The following is a 14,114-nucleotide window of genomic DNA, read 5'->3' as shown; positions in this document are numbered from 1 at the left end:
TACTTACTCTTAGACATTTGTGTTTTGTGGAATGCAGGTCTTGTTTCTCAAGGTAAGAAGTAAGTAAGTGAGTAAGTAAGTGAGCTACTTAGTGAGCTACTACTTGTGAGCTACTTACTCTAATAGTAAGTAGCTCACAAGTTTTGGGTTTTTTTGCTAAATAGTTCCATTTAAGCTATTTGGGAGTGTGGCAGCTCTAAGATTTTCCACTCTAAAATCCTCATTTTTCATCCATTAAAACCAAGCTCCATCCAGAACATTCTGTTTTAGTAGTTCATATATCAATGTAAAATCTTAATAAAAAGCCTGAGTATTTCCCATAAGAAAAATAATAGCTTTTTAAGACTTTTCTTTCGCAGGGACAGAACAATGAAAATGAAATGAAAGATTTCAAAATTATTCTGAGGTTTTTAATGAATTGTCAGCAATTCATTGTATTTTCAGTGTATTCAACAAATGATTTAAGAAATTTAACAAATCATTTAAAATTATGTATGAAACTTTTCTTTTTCCTTTGTGGCGGTAATTTTCCAAGATGACCATATATAGAAGGAAAATCATGCAGTAATTGTGCAAAAGGGGACACCTGTGAAAATAAACTGTGTGGTATGTAAAAGCAAATGTAAAGCGCAATATGTAACAGGAAAAAAATACAGCCACCTACTTGATAAAGAATGTTGCAAACTGTGTTTTGCTCCTTGCTGGTGCTGTCTCAGGTCCAATTCACAAGTAATTTAAAACTATTCTTAAGGCCATTTACATTCAGGAAACAAATAGTTTATATTTTACTGAATCTGGGCCTCAGTGATCATTATGAAGTCTCCATTTGATTATAGACAGGTATAATTAATGATTGTAGTTAAATGTGTTACTGTTTCTATTGCGCCTTGATATTCTGCTGACTTCGTTAATCATACCAAAGAAATCCGCATCTAGCTACACACTTTTCAAAGTAGCATTTAGCAGCAACTTTTGAGTAGTCTCACAGGCCTTCAGAGACTGCAAAGCTACGAATCAGTTGTATTTAGACTAAAATATTAAAATTGCAGTTACTGAGTCTGTTGTGACTGTTTTGTGCAGCCACAGCAAAATTACATTCGAGCATCGAGCATAAGCATGATGCTTATACGCTCTGTAAGCAGTCACAGTAACTGTGGGAAAGTCATTCTGGGTCTGTAATTCTTGTTAGAGTTGTAAAAGAAATTATTCTCAGAGGCACATTGCCTTTCTCACCTGGTTATATCTGTGGGAAAAGGGACTGCATACCGATCTAATTCTCTAGCTATAAAGTATTTTCTCCATGGTGAATAGGATTCCTTCCTTAAACTGGGTGGTTCTTTTAACTCTATTCTTGTCAAGAAAATGAATTAGGGTCATGAATTGCTAAGTATGCATCATGTTTTGATGGAGTGAAGCATCAAGAGACAGTAGGTGGTCTCTTGAGAAAGCTTTAGACCTCACAACTTCCACCTACTGGGAAGTCATAAGCTAGAAGTTTCCTGTGGCTAAAGTTAGGACATACGGTTTTAAGTTTCATTTAATAAACGGGGAGTAAGGCTTGTGGTTTCTGTTTAACAGTCAGTTATTATCCTTACTCGATATATATGTTTAGTATAGCTTTAAAAACATTCAGCAGTCCTGTAGGGCTTCATTTTTAGGTAGCAGACACCTCTGAAAAACAGATACAAGGAATACCAGGTTATACTTGATCCCAGGATTAGGCCTCACATAGGAAACAGTCTGTCTCCCATTCTCATCCATAAAATTATATTTCATAGTATTTCCTAGTTCATGTGTATATTCTGAATGTCAAACAGTATTTATTGTTTTGAGAAAGACAAAGGAGAGAGGGTTCAAACTGAAAATAAAGAGGCTGTGTAATATGTCCCTCTCCCCATCCATGTCATTGTTGTAAACAATAATAGCTTTATGGAGACATTAATATTACGAAGCATTGTTTTTAGTTTTTGTCAAAACATTTTAGCTTTTGTTTTATTTGTAAGGTTTATCAATGGGAATTCTCAGAGTTTTTCAAATTCTGTTGACTGTAAATCTGATGAGTTTGTTTTAGCTAGCTAGATTTAAGAAGATGTAAGGAGAGAGAAATCATGGCTGGCTGGTAAAACTGTTTATTTTTTCCTTTTTTCCAGGAAATCCAGAATGTGATAAAATTATCTGGACGTATTACAATTTTACACTGCTACTTATATTCCTCGGTTACTTCAAATATATGTACTACCAATAAATCTTACATTTATGTGCTTATTTACAGATTATTCAAGATGGCACCCCCCCTTGGGAATTCAGAATTGTATGCAATGAGGCTTGTATCACTTTTGTAGTTTTGACATCATTGCTGAAGTTTCTTGCTTTTGTAGCTCTTTATTTTATCAAAAAACACTTTACAAACATGCATATGTCCATCTAACTGGATTTGAAATACCTACTGTCTTCTGAAGATACTCGCTAATGAATTAAGCAAAAAAGTCATACTGACATGACTTTAAAGACAACTTTCTTTAACAATGATTTTGTTGCTATTATTTTATGCTCCTTAGAGAAAGCTAACATGCCAAAAAAAGTGAAACTATATGTATGTGGGTAAAACCCATACTGCAAAAGTATTAAGCTAAAGATGGTATCTGGTAAGGTTTGGAGCCTTATTTTTAAATACCGAATTTCCCAAAACTGTGACATACTCTATTCCTGGAATTCAAGGAGAAAAGTAGGTGTCAATTAAACAACTGTTACAATTAGTACTAAGCCAATATTTGAAATGACAATTGCTTAATTTAGATGCTGAGAGGAAGCTAGCAGCATATTATGTACTTAGTCCTGTTTCCTAGATTGACAAAATGCTCTGAATAAAACATATAAAATAAGAAGATTTTATAGAAAGATGGTTCTTCAGAAGTCTTGATGTTTGTGAAGTTAGTGCAACTTGATATTTATAAGATAATGCATTATTGTTCCTCATTCAAAATGTGAAGCTTTAGATTTATTATTATTTTGTTCCTAACTCCCTCTAAACCTTGTGCTTAATTTTAGTTTTTTTTATTCCTTGTTTTAACATGTACCATTACTTATGCATAGCATATTTCCTGTTTTGTAAGTGTTCTAAAGTTTTAATAATAAATTTTCTTTATTTTATCTTGCAACTTGCTCAGGTCCATTTAATCAACACAGATTTTACTCTTCCATATCCAAGATGTGAAGTCTTTCATTAATATGCTTTAATTTCACTTTCTGCAAGCGACAGATCAAATTTATACAAGAATCTGAAACTTTTTTTCTTACCAGCATAGCAAACTAGATTTTTTCCTGACTGTATCTTAGTCTTGTCTAGTGAATGCCAATACGACTGTATGAAAGTTCATTATTATTAGGTAATGTTTCACCATTATTCTAAAATGAACAAATAAAAAAACCCACAAAGTCAAATTCTGCTGTTTTCTTAATGTTCAGAACTCAAATTGAGCTTAAAGGAAGCTTCTATGAGTTCAGTTTTAGGAACTAATTTGTTTTATACTTTCTATCTCTGTGTGTGATTGACAATTTAGACCTAAAACATTCCAATTTATTATCGAAATCTATACTGATAATTCCATTGATTATATAAAAAATACTTACTATAAAACAGTCTCAAAGAAAATAAGCTAGACTTATTTAGATTAATTTAAAATTAGGCATGTGCTAGCTATTTCTGTAAGTTTTCTATTCTAAAATTTCTAAAATACAGAACAGACTTTTCAAATACAAGTTTTATTCTTTAAAACTTGGATTACATTCTCAAATCTAGAAGCCTAGTATTATATACCTAAAACCATAAATAGGTGGCTCCTACATGCAGAATTGTGCAGTATGAAAGTTCCTGAGCAGCAGCTATTCCCATTGGTTTACCTGGAAGTTGCTGATATTCACCATCTCTGAAGATAAAATCATTATTTGATGCTGTATTAGGGTTGAAAAGCTTACTTGAGAGCTAAATTTCGGATGTTTGTAAGGAAAAAAAGTTTCCTTAGTACCTGAAATACAAAATCTGGTACTACCGTAAAGCTCTTTCAAGCTTTTAAGTGTTAATATTGCATAGTTTTAAGATGCTGCCTTTTTACAAACAACCCCCCCCATTTACATTCAGTTATTAAAATGTAAGTTTTCCTACTTGGAGCTGTGAGATAGCCTGGAAGACATTCGTATCTAACACAGTAATTCCTATCCCTGAGAATAACTGTCCTTCTTGTCATTTAGTAACTCCATTTCAGTTAGGACTGTGACAATCCAAGTACACCCTGGAGAGAAGGCAGAGTTGAAAAAGAGCTCTGCAGTCTCCCAGAGCTTTAGAAAAACCTCGGTTCCTACTGGCCATATTTATGCCAGGCTGATAGTAGGCCTTTCATCTGAGACATAGTTTTAGCGTTTTTCCTGAGCTAAGCAGTGTGGAATTTGCAACAGTGAATGATGTGTAGATAGTGATGCCATCAGATCCTGTTTCAATAAATGAAGTCTTTTTTCATCCATGAATATATTTTTTCATTCTGCTTTCCTGAACTTGTGATATAAGGTTTCTGTCCTCGGTGCTGGTTCTCGTGGTGTCCACACGGAATGCGTATAATTTGCCCTTCTCCCCAGTTTGGTGTCTTTGGGAGGGAATCTATGAATGGCTGAGAAGATAGTTCATTCCAAGATCCCCTTTTTAAAAACAGCATGGATGTGGACTGTAATGGCTTGCTGTATCTCCTCTCAGGAGATTCCTGAGTATTATTCCGTAATATTCCAATAGTACAGTAGCAGTCCTTGAAGCAGTCCTTGAACTTCCATACTGCTGCCATGCACCAACCATTTCTGGTGTTATCCTGCGAAAAGAGGCTTACGATGGACAACAGAAGAGCCTTCTAATTTTTCAAATGCCTTGAATTTAAAAAGAAAGAAACTAATGTGACAAATTATAGTAATTTAAGTTCAAGAAATTTAAATCATGTATGAGGGTCAGGGAAGATAACCAGAGATCCTGTCCAGCTAGGCATATACTTGTACTCTATAACAAGCTTCCTGTATCTATGTTGTTGAGATCATGCTAAATCCTTCATCCTGCACAACCTGCTGAAACTTTGGCTCCATCAAGGAATCATAGAATGGTTGAGGTTGGAAGAGACCTCTGGAGGTCATCTGGTCTAACACCCCTGCTCAAGTAGGAACAGCTAGACCTGGTTGCACAGGACCATGTCCAGACGGCTTCTGAATGTCTCCAAGGATGGAGACTCACAACCTCTGTGGGCAACCTGTGCCGGTGCTCAGTCACCCTCACAGTAAAGAAGTGTTTCCTGATATTGAGAGGGAATCTCCTGTGCCCATTGCCTCTTGTCCCATCACTGGGCACCACTGGAAAGAGCCTGGCTCTTGTCTTCTGTACGCCCTCCCTTCAGGTGTTTATATGGTCCAAGATACCACCGTCTTCCACAGCATTATCACTGCCTATCCATCTTCCCTTCACAATCTTTAGCAGAGCTATCACCAAAGGGAGGAGCCAGCCTTCTGTGAGTGCTTCACACTTCCCTTCTTATCCTTTGGTTGAGAGGAGGGAGTGAAACCACAAAGTAGATGTGGTAAGGGGCCACCTTGACTGGCAGGAGGTAAGCACCACAGGGGAAGGAACACCTACCAACCTCTTGTGCTTTGGTCCGTATGACATCCCGGTGCTTTGTTCAGAGAACGCAGCAAGCAATGCACTGTGATTTTGCTCAGTTAGGCCGAGGGGCATAGTGGCAGTAAGCAGCACTGTACAAATTCCCCTAACCAAAACTACAGTAAAACTACCAGCAGTCCAACCGCACACTGATGGCCTCCCCTGTTAATTGTCAGGCTGTTTACAGCCTCATTATTACAAAAAAATTGCAAGATTTTTTTAATTTTAATGAACAATTACAAAATAAATTATTACAAAATAATTCTTGTGGAAATCCAGTACCACCACCATCCTTGGAATTAATCTGTTTTCTGTCCTGAGGTGAAATTGTGTAACAGAACTAGCAATGCAGGTCAGACTATTAGTTTATTCACAGGTCTGGAAGGCCAAGTGATCTTGCAGCTGCCTAATCCTGTGGACAGAACAAGAAAACCCAGCAGATCCACCCCTGTTTGTTCAGCTGAACCTAATAAGTCAAGGACAAACAGATTCTCTCCCCAACACAAATAACAGTACTCTGTGGGGAAGTTGATGTTTTGAGGACAAAATTAAATGTAATTTTACAGATTCCCAGGCATCTTGCATATCTGTAACGGTCTGTAATCCACCAGCCTTTAGTCCACTGACTGAATTGTACATTAAGGAAAAACTAAGAATCTGAGGTCTTATTTTTCCAGCCATTTTAAACTGAAAGCAGGTGAGAAGTGAGAAAGAGGGATGTAAACATGGGGATTTTTTCAAAATCATTGGGCTGTACAGCTTCCTGCCCGTACCCAGGTCATTGTGTTAAATTTCACTTGAGATCTATGCAGGGACAGGCAATGCTTGTATTGCCCAGACAAATACAATGTGATATCCAAATCCCAAAGCTTATTTTTCATCTGGTTTACAAGATCAACTGATTAATGCTGGCAAAGGATTATAACTCTTTTTGTGAAAACGTCGTTTATAGATGCTTGAGGGCAGGCTGGACTTCCGCTTTAATTATAGATAGAATCACTAGATGGAGCCAGTCACCTCTGCAGGAAAGCATCTTATAACCTGGACTATCCTGGATATGTCGAAATTTCCTACTTCATAAAGATCTCAGTTCAGTTTCCAAGCACAGAATTTCAACTGCATGCATATATAACTGCAAGACCACTGCATTGCTAAATTAATGGTGCAGTTTTAGTGTGATGATAATTTTTGTGCAAATTGCATGTAGTTGTAATATAATCATGGTTTTACATTAAATCTAGCTGACCAAAGGCTTTAGATTGCATGGGCATTGTTACAAAAGAAAAAGAAAGAGAAAACATACTTACTTTCTAGGTTCAAGGTAATGCTCAGCTGGAGAAAGAATAACTGGCGGTAAACTGAACTCAGTTGGCCCTGGTTTAGAAAAGAGGCAAGATGACTTTCAAAGGAACAAAGCAGTGGACAGGCCTTCTATGTTCAGTTTAGAAGCAGGGGAGAGGACCATTCACCATAATGATCTAAACTGTCACAATTTGATCTAAGGATCTCTCCATTACCTGGTGCTCCACACACACACCCCTTACTGCCAGTGGCACCTGGATGGTACCTTGTGGGCTTCAGGAGTGCACATGGTGGATCAGAGGGCCTTTGTAGCCCAGAAGCAAGAAGCTGGCAGGAGAGACCAACCTCTGTCCTCTGGTAGGACAGAAGGTAATGGCACCCATGGGAAGAAACCTCCTTCCCAAGATCCCCTTCACAACCCCAGCCTGATCAGCAGTCACCAATGCCAGCAAAAGGCCATCCTCCCGTACATTTTAAAATGTCCCACTACAGCTGAGGGCCCTATCACCTTTGCCAATGCCCACACACAGTTTCTGGGATACAGCATGACAGCAGAAGAGAACAGAAACTACATCTGCTAGACAAGGGACCTTGGCACTGTTAGTGGTACACCAGGAGGCAGAGTCAGCAGGTGGATCTAGTAAATGTAGGTCAGGTCATGACCATCGCATACATATTCTGGAGGCAGATGGAGCCACAGCCAACCACTGACAGAGGAACAGATAAAGCGATTAGAGCTAAAAGCCAATGGCTGGGCTGCAAATGTGACTACCTCCTTGGACTGGGGTTGTGTCAGGGTGGGTGCTTCACCTCCTACTTCCCTTTATTTGCCAAGGGAGGTGAGAGTTTGAGATGACTGGTAGTGCCTCACGCATCTTTTCATCAAGGACACGACAGGACCAAAAGCGGTTTTTTTTTTCTCCTGCTGAGGTGCAGTTTTCCTAATTCTGTTTATTCCTTGAGTAATTGTGAAATGGAAGCAAGGTCCTGCAAAATAATTGTGACTGAGCTGGTATGACTGAGCTATACTGTAGGAAAATCAGCTGAACAGCAGGTTTGTATTTTGTCAAAGCTATGATTTTTATGGTTGACGCAGGTTTTAGGAAAGCTGTTCTGCAGCATCTCTTCAGATAAGACCTAAAATCACGGAATGGTTTGGCAGTGAACCAGCATGGAGCACACTCGAAGAAAAGACAGAAGTATATCTGAAGTGTTGCTCCTTGCTACTATGCATGGCAGATGCCTGTTTCACAGTTTACCCTTTGACAGCCAGCTATGATGTCATATAGAGCTGTTCCTTATGAAGCAATTTCACTTTCCTGTTTCTTTGACACTTTTGAGTGCTTCCGCACCCAGAGGACAACCTCAGAAGAACTGCTTGCCAGCATTATCTCCACTTAAGAGATTTTTCTTTTAAAAACTTAAAAAAAATAGTACTGAAAGCATTGAAGAATTATGAAAATCACATTTTTCTTTGCTGTGTTGTTCTTACTGGATCTCTTTGCTTGCTGTCATGCTTATCCACAATTGCCTGACATAGAAGATGCAAAGTTCATTGAAGACTGTGTGAGAGCTCACAACGTGTTTCGATCCAAAGTGAATCCACCATCCAGCAATATGTTTCGCATGGTAAGGAGGCATTTGTGATCTGTTTAAAAATTAATATAGATTGTGCTGCTGATTTAGCCCATCTTATTCTTCATTTGCTTTGTGGTTTTCTTTCCCTTTCTGTCAATGAACTCTGTATTGTATGTTAGTTCTTCGTAGGAAATAGAAAATACATTAATTTTCACAGTATTGTTCAGTTTTAATAATTTGAAGGGAATTCTTTGTTTAGGGACGGACTGCTACTCTAAACTTCAGCCAGAGCAAAGGGCTGTGTTGCAAAAAATAGCGTTCAGTTCTCAGCATTTCATTTACCTCTTTCTGAAAGAGATAGTAATCTGTTTTATGTTAGTCCAGGTCTCACACAGGGAAGCTGTTTGGTATTAAAAAGCTCCTGAATAGACAATCTGCACAACAGGATTTGTTGAAAATCTATCATCTCCCCTTGTTTCTTCCAATCTAGAACATGTGTTGAAGAAAGGGATTTGCCAGGACGTCCATTTAGATACCTGATCTTCATTTGCTGTAGCGGGGTTTGAAGAGTAGGGATACTAATATCTGGGCTGGAAGGCAGAGCTTCCTATAAATACAATGGATACCAGAACAGGCCATGGGTAGGGTCTCAGCTCGTTCGGCAGAATACATAAGGAAAAAGGTAGATAGCTGAGGGAGGTAACCCCAGTCAGTTCATGTCATTACTCTGAGCCCTCCAGCAGTGCTGCATCACTGGAAAGGAAATTAAATGCATAACTGCATGCACAGTATGAATCACTTCTATGAAAGGAACTTCATAGTAAAGGGGTAAAATTCAGACTACTCGTGATTTTAATTTCTTGCCATTTTAAAAAAAACTTTTAATTTAAAACGCTAATGCACAAGAGCAAACTCAGCCGCTCAGACCAAAGATCCAGCAAGTCTGGAATAACAGCAGGACAAATATATAAAAACCTCTTGAATCAAAGTTGTTGCATTGTATTTAAAAGTTCTTGATGGATTTTTCTTGCATAATTTTTTTCAGCCTTGAGCTCATGTAAGTTTTTATTGTCCCTCGCATCATATAGCAAAGAGCTGCACAGTCTAACAACAAGTTGTGTGAAGATACCTCCTTGTGTTTGATTTGGACCTGTTAATTCCTAGCTTCATTTGATAGTCTCTGGTCTTTGTATTGGAAGGAGCAAGTAATCATTGCTTGTTTACACACTTCACACAAGATGTTCAGCTGTCTCTGATGAAAGCTGCAGAGCACTCTCCGTTGCTTTATGAAAGCCCTCCATACTTGAGGATGATCATCCTCCTCCATGTTCTCTCTGCCCTTTCCAGTTCTAGTGTCCCCTTCTTAAGGTGGGGTGCTGCACACAGCATTTAACAGGACTTCTACAGTGGTGTAATTATATACTGGTTTTATTCTCCATTCCTTCTCAAGGAATTTCTAACATGTTATTTGCTTTTTAGACTACTTCTAAACATTGATTTACAAGTGGTAATAGCCAGCTCCAAACCTGTCATTACGAACACAAAGTCAAAATTGTTTGTTTGTTCGTTTTTAAAACACATCCCCTAACTTACATTTCTCTATAATGAATTTTACCTGCCATTTTATTGCCTGGTCATTCAGTGGCATGAAATCTTTCTGCAAGTCTCGCAGACCGGTTTCTCAAATTATCATTTGTGCCACTCAGGATGGGAATGGTTCCTCCTCAGCCCAGCAGAGATGAGTGAGCCTGTCATTTGCTTTGGGCACACGCTGAGGAGGGAGAAGAACAGAGCGGCAGAAGGGGCTGGGGAAGGGAGCAGCTGTGACTCTTCTCTCCATCCTGGCCAGTGGAACAGAATTCCTGCCTGGTCTAGTGGTAACTGCAAAGTGCAAATCCCTGGACAGCCAACAGCTCCTAGGCATAAAGTCCCTCAAGCCCCTCTAAGGCTGGGGATTTCACCCAGTTACCTTCTCTCAGGCCTAGCAGCTTAAAGACTGCAATCCAGCTCTAAATATTTTAACAAGTCAGATACCACAGGACAGTGGATAGACACTACGTGTCCTGCAATATCTAAGGGAGAAAGAAGAAAATAAATTTGCTATGGGAGTAGAAGTGTCAAGTTAGAGAAAGAAACTGAATTCAGGGATGGAAAGCAGAAACGGGGAAAAGAATCCTCACAAGTTTCTGTTTAAAAATGTTTTAATTCAAGTAAGTCACTGCAGTGCAGGTTATATTATGTTTTCTTCCTTTTCTACAGTCCTGGGACGCCGCTTTAGCTAAAACTGCCAAAGCGTGGGCAAAGAAGTGCAAGTTTAAGCACAATAGCTACCTTAAAATACGAGGGAAGGTGCACCCCACCTTTACTCCTGTTGGAGAAAACATCTGGACTGGCACAGCCACCATCTTCTCTGTGGACAGAGCTCTCAGTGACTGGTTTAATGAAGTCAGCAGCTATGATTTCAACACCAATAGCTGTACTGACATGTGTGGTCACTACACCCAGGTGAGTCTTACATGCCCAACAGTTTATAGTGTAATGGTTTCACAGAAAATCCAAGTACAGGCTTGGAACAGACCGCTTTGGAACAGGAATTACAGCAAGGGTTTTTACGCCCCAGTTTATTGCTGCATGAGATTGGAAATTAATATTCCGAGCCCCAGAGATGTCTGAGTCCTATTTTCAGTAATGGTGGAAAGGGATTATCCTCCTAACAATTTCATGTTTCCAGGGGAGCAGGATGATAGATGCAAAAACATCTATCAATCAGTTGTTTGTCTCAGCTGCCCTTTGGGTTGTTGATGTTGCTCCTGTGTCAGCTGTTTTAAACTTCCACAAGATCCTTTCCTTCTCCTTCCTCCCTTAATGCTGTTGCTTTTTCAGCCTTTGAACTGGTGCGTTACATATTTCCCTTTGCCTTTCAGGTCGTTTGGGCAGAGACTTACAAAGTTGGCTGCGCAGTTCTCTTCTGCAATACAGTTGAAAATTTTCCAGGACTCTTCAGAGCAGCACATTTTGTTTGCAACTATGGGCCAGCGTAAGTTAATTATGGCATTTGGGGTTTAGGTTTTTTATTTTTTAAGTATCCTGTAACTGGCCTGGTATCAGGTGCAAACGATGATGGGAGCAGTTGTAACAAAGTTCAGAAGCAGCTACGTCCACATGTCACCGGTCTGAGGGAAACTTCCCCCAGCCATTGAGAGCAGAAGCTGCTGGACAGAGTCGGAGCTGCAGAAAATCTCTTTCTAAAAAAGCAGGCAAGCAGATCATAGCTGAGAGCACTCACCTTAACAAGATGGCGGAATAAAATCTGTTTTGACTTCAGTCTCTGTGGGAAAAGTAGAGAAGGTGCAAGCTTTCCGCTTGAGAAAGATTACCGCTTTCTATGGCCCCACCCAAACTTCAAACGAGACATTGTAATTGAAGAAATGAAAGGAAGACAGTCCTCTTGTTTATCTCGTACCTTGCAATTTCTGGACTTACTTTTTACAGATTTTTTTTAAAAATACAGATGGGTAATGAGGGACTAGAGGCAGATTCTTGTATGCTTACACTGAATAATACAGTATTGCCCAAGATGTCTCATTAATTTCAAATGATAAGAGTCACCAGGTAGCTGCTCCCCATGCCAGTGAGAGCTTTAATCTGATCTAAAAGGAATTTCAAACAACTGCGATGATCAGTTTTTGGATAAAGGGATTCCGCCCACCCCTAATGGCTTTGCATGCTAAATTATTCTAACTATCTGATGAAACCATGTATTTAAATTGCTTTTCAAACGACTGAGCTAACAAAATACTGTTCTTCTGCTTTGCAGGGGGAATTACCCAAGAAAACCATATGAAGCAGGAAGACCATGCAGTGGATGCAGTAGTGAGACGTGTGTAGACAATCTCTGTGGTAAGACCAAAGTGATCAACTAAAAAAATTGCATAGAAATAAAAGTGGCATAATTTTCAGTGGAAATATAACAGTAAGTCAATTTGCACTAAGTACATAGCGGGTCTGTAGCCCACCACACAGTAACGGTACCAAACCCTGGTAAGAATAGTATAAGAAGGAATTAATTGAAATACTTTGCTGTTAAAGGCTCTCAGAGGTAGAAACCAGAATTTCTCATGAAGAGAAGTGTCAGTTAGACTACTTTCTGCCTTTTATCTGATCAGGAAGTCAAATCTAAAACATTAGCCCCAACAAATATTGCCCGTCTGGTTCTTCTTTCCCAGCAGAAATAGTAGCTTTAACTTCTGCTTTCTTGCTTTTTTAGTATGTCCTATCACATTTTCCAGAAAACTGTAGTTCTGAACCCATAATAATACTACACTGAAAAGCACACTTGTTTCTAACTTTCGTGATTTTCTGAAATACAGCAGTGAGAGCTTGTTTTTCCACAGCAGTTTGCAGCTGTGGACCTTTATGTCATTACACCTAGTCCCAAATTAGTCAGAAATAGTGTTTTAAATAAACAGAGATTAAAGGACATGCAACAATGTCTTAAATCAAACATGAATTTTATACAGAGTTTTAATGGGGATGGTCTCTACTAGCCAGGCTTTAGATAGCTTCAGCTGTAGAAATAGTTGAGCATTTGGTATTCTTATTTCCTCCTGTGATATCCTGGCTGACTCATCTTGAAGTCTCAGACTGATGCATCACAGAAAAACTAGAAACATCTCAAAGACTGGGGGGAGGGAGAGGAGGAAGAGAGCTTTTAAAAATTAAGTGCTAGATCCTACAACCCCTTTTACCATATTCTCCTATAGGGCAAATCAGCAATTCTAATAGAATGCACACAGGCAATTCTGCAAATGCATCAAAGCTTTTAGGAAAGGTGTACTTCTGTGATAAATTTAGTAGTTATATTTAGTAGTTATATTTTCTGCCTGTAACTGCTTAAATTTGGTTTGTGTATCAATTTTAAATAAATTCCATGTTTTGTTTTTATTTGCTATTCCCTCCTCCCCATGATATAAATTCTTCCTATTACAGCTGCTTCTTTTCTGCTTCTCTTGGAATTCAGTAAAAAATATGAGCCCCACGCCAGTTGGGAATCTGCTTTTGTTGGCCTGCTTCCTCCTTGCAGGGTGTTTTAGGGGCTGACCGGCATCGTCAGTGCAATCAGCCAGGCAGCAGCAATGGCTTACCTCTTTACATTAAGAACCACCACTGAATGATACTCACATTTATTTCCTTTTCTGATCTCTCTACAGAAAATACCGAACGTGAGAAGCTGATAAGTACGTATCAAATTGTTCTTAACTGCTTTCCCATAAGTTTGGCTAAGTTCAATGGGTCTTAACAGCTGTTTCTTCACTGTTTTTTAGATTATGCCTACTGGTATCCGGACTGGGATACGCAGCCCCAGCCACCGCGGCCCCGTCCCCCCAGGCCTCCCACGCCACCGTACATCCCACCTGCTGAGCATCCGCATCCCTCTTGTGACCAGTACTGTCTTAGTGTTTCAATTTTAAGGCCACTGTTTTTGGTACTGAGTGCTGGTGCCGTTCTTTTAGTACAACAGCGGTTTCCACACGCATTTTTTTATGAGTAA

General features: G+C 39.2%; 1 protein-coding gene across 1 annotated transcript; it reads left to right on the top strand.

The window, feature by feature from the left end:
* The first annotated feature begins 8,440 nt into the window (after positions 1-8,440).
* Positions 8,441-14,114, top strand: LOC103919940 (glioma pathogenesis-related protein 1-like). Its single transcript, XM_009327541.1, has 6 exons — positions 8,441-8,614; positions 10,823-11,068; positions 11,488-11,600; positions 12,381-12,463; positions 13,774-13,800; positions 13,888-14,114. Exons 1-6 carry the CDS (start codon positions 8,441-8,443, stop codon positions 14,112-14,114), a joined length of 870 nt encoding a protein of 289 aa, XP_009325816.1.

Source organism: Pygoscelis adeliae, unplaced genomic scaffold (genome assembly GCF_000699105.1).
Source record: "Pygoscelis adeliae isolate BGI_AS28 unplaced genomic scaffold, ASM69910v1 Scaffold113, whole genome shotgun sequence".
NCBI lineage: Eukaryota > Metazoa > Chordata > Aves > Sphenisciformes > Spheniscidae > Pygoscelis > Pygoscelis adeliae.
This window is presented reverse-complemented; position numbering and strand designations above follow the sequence as displayed.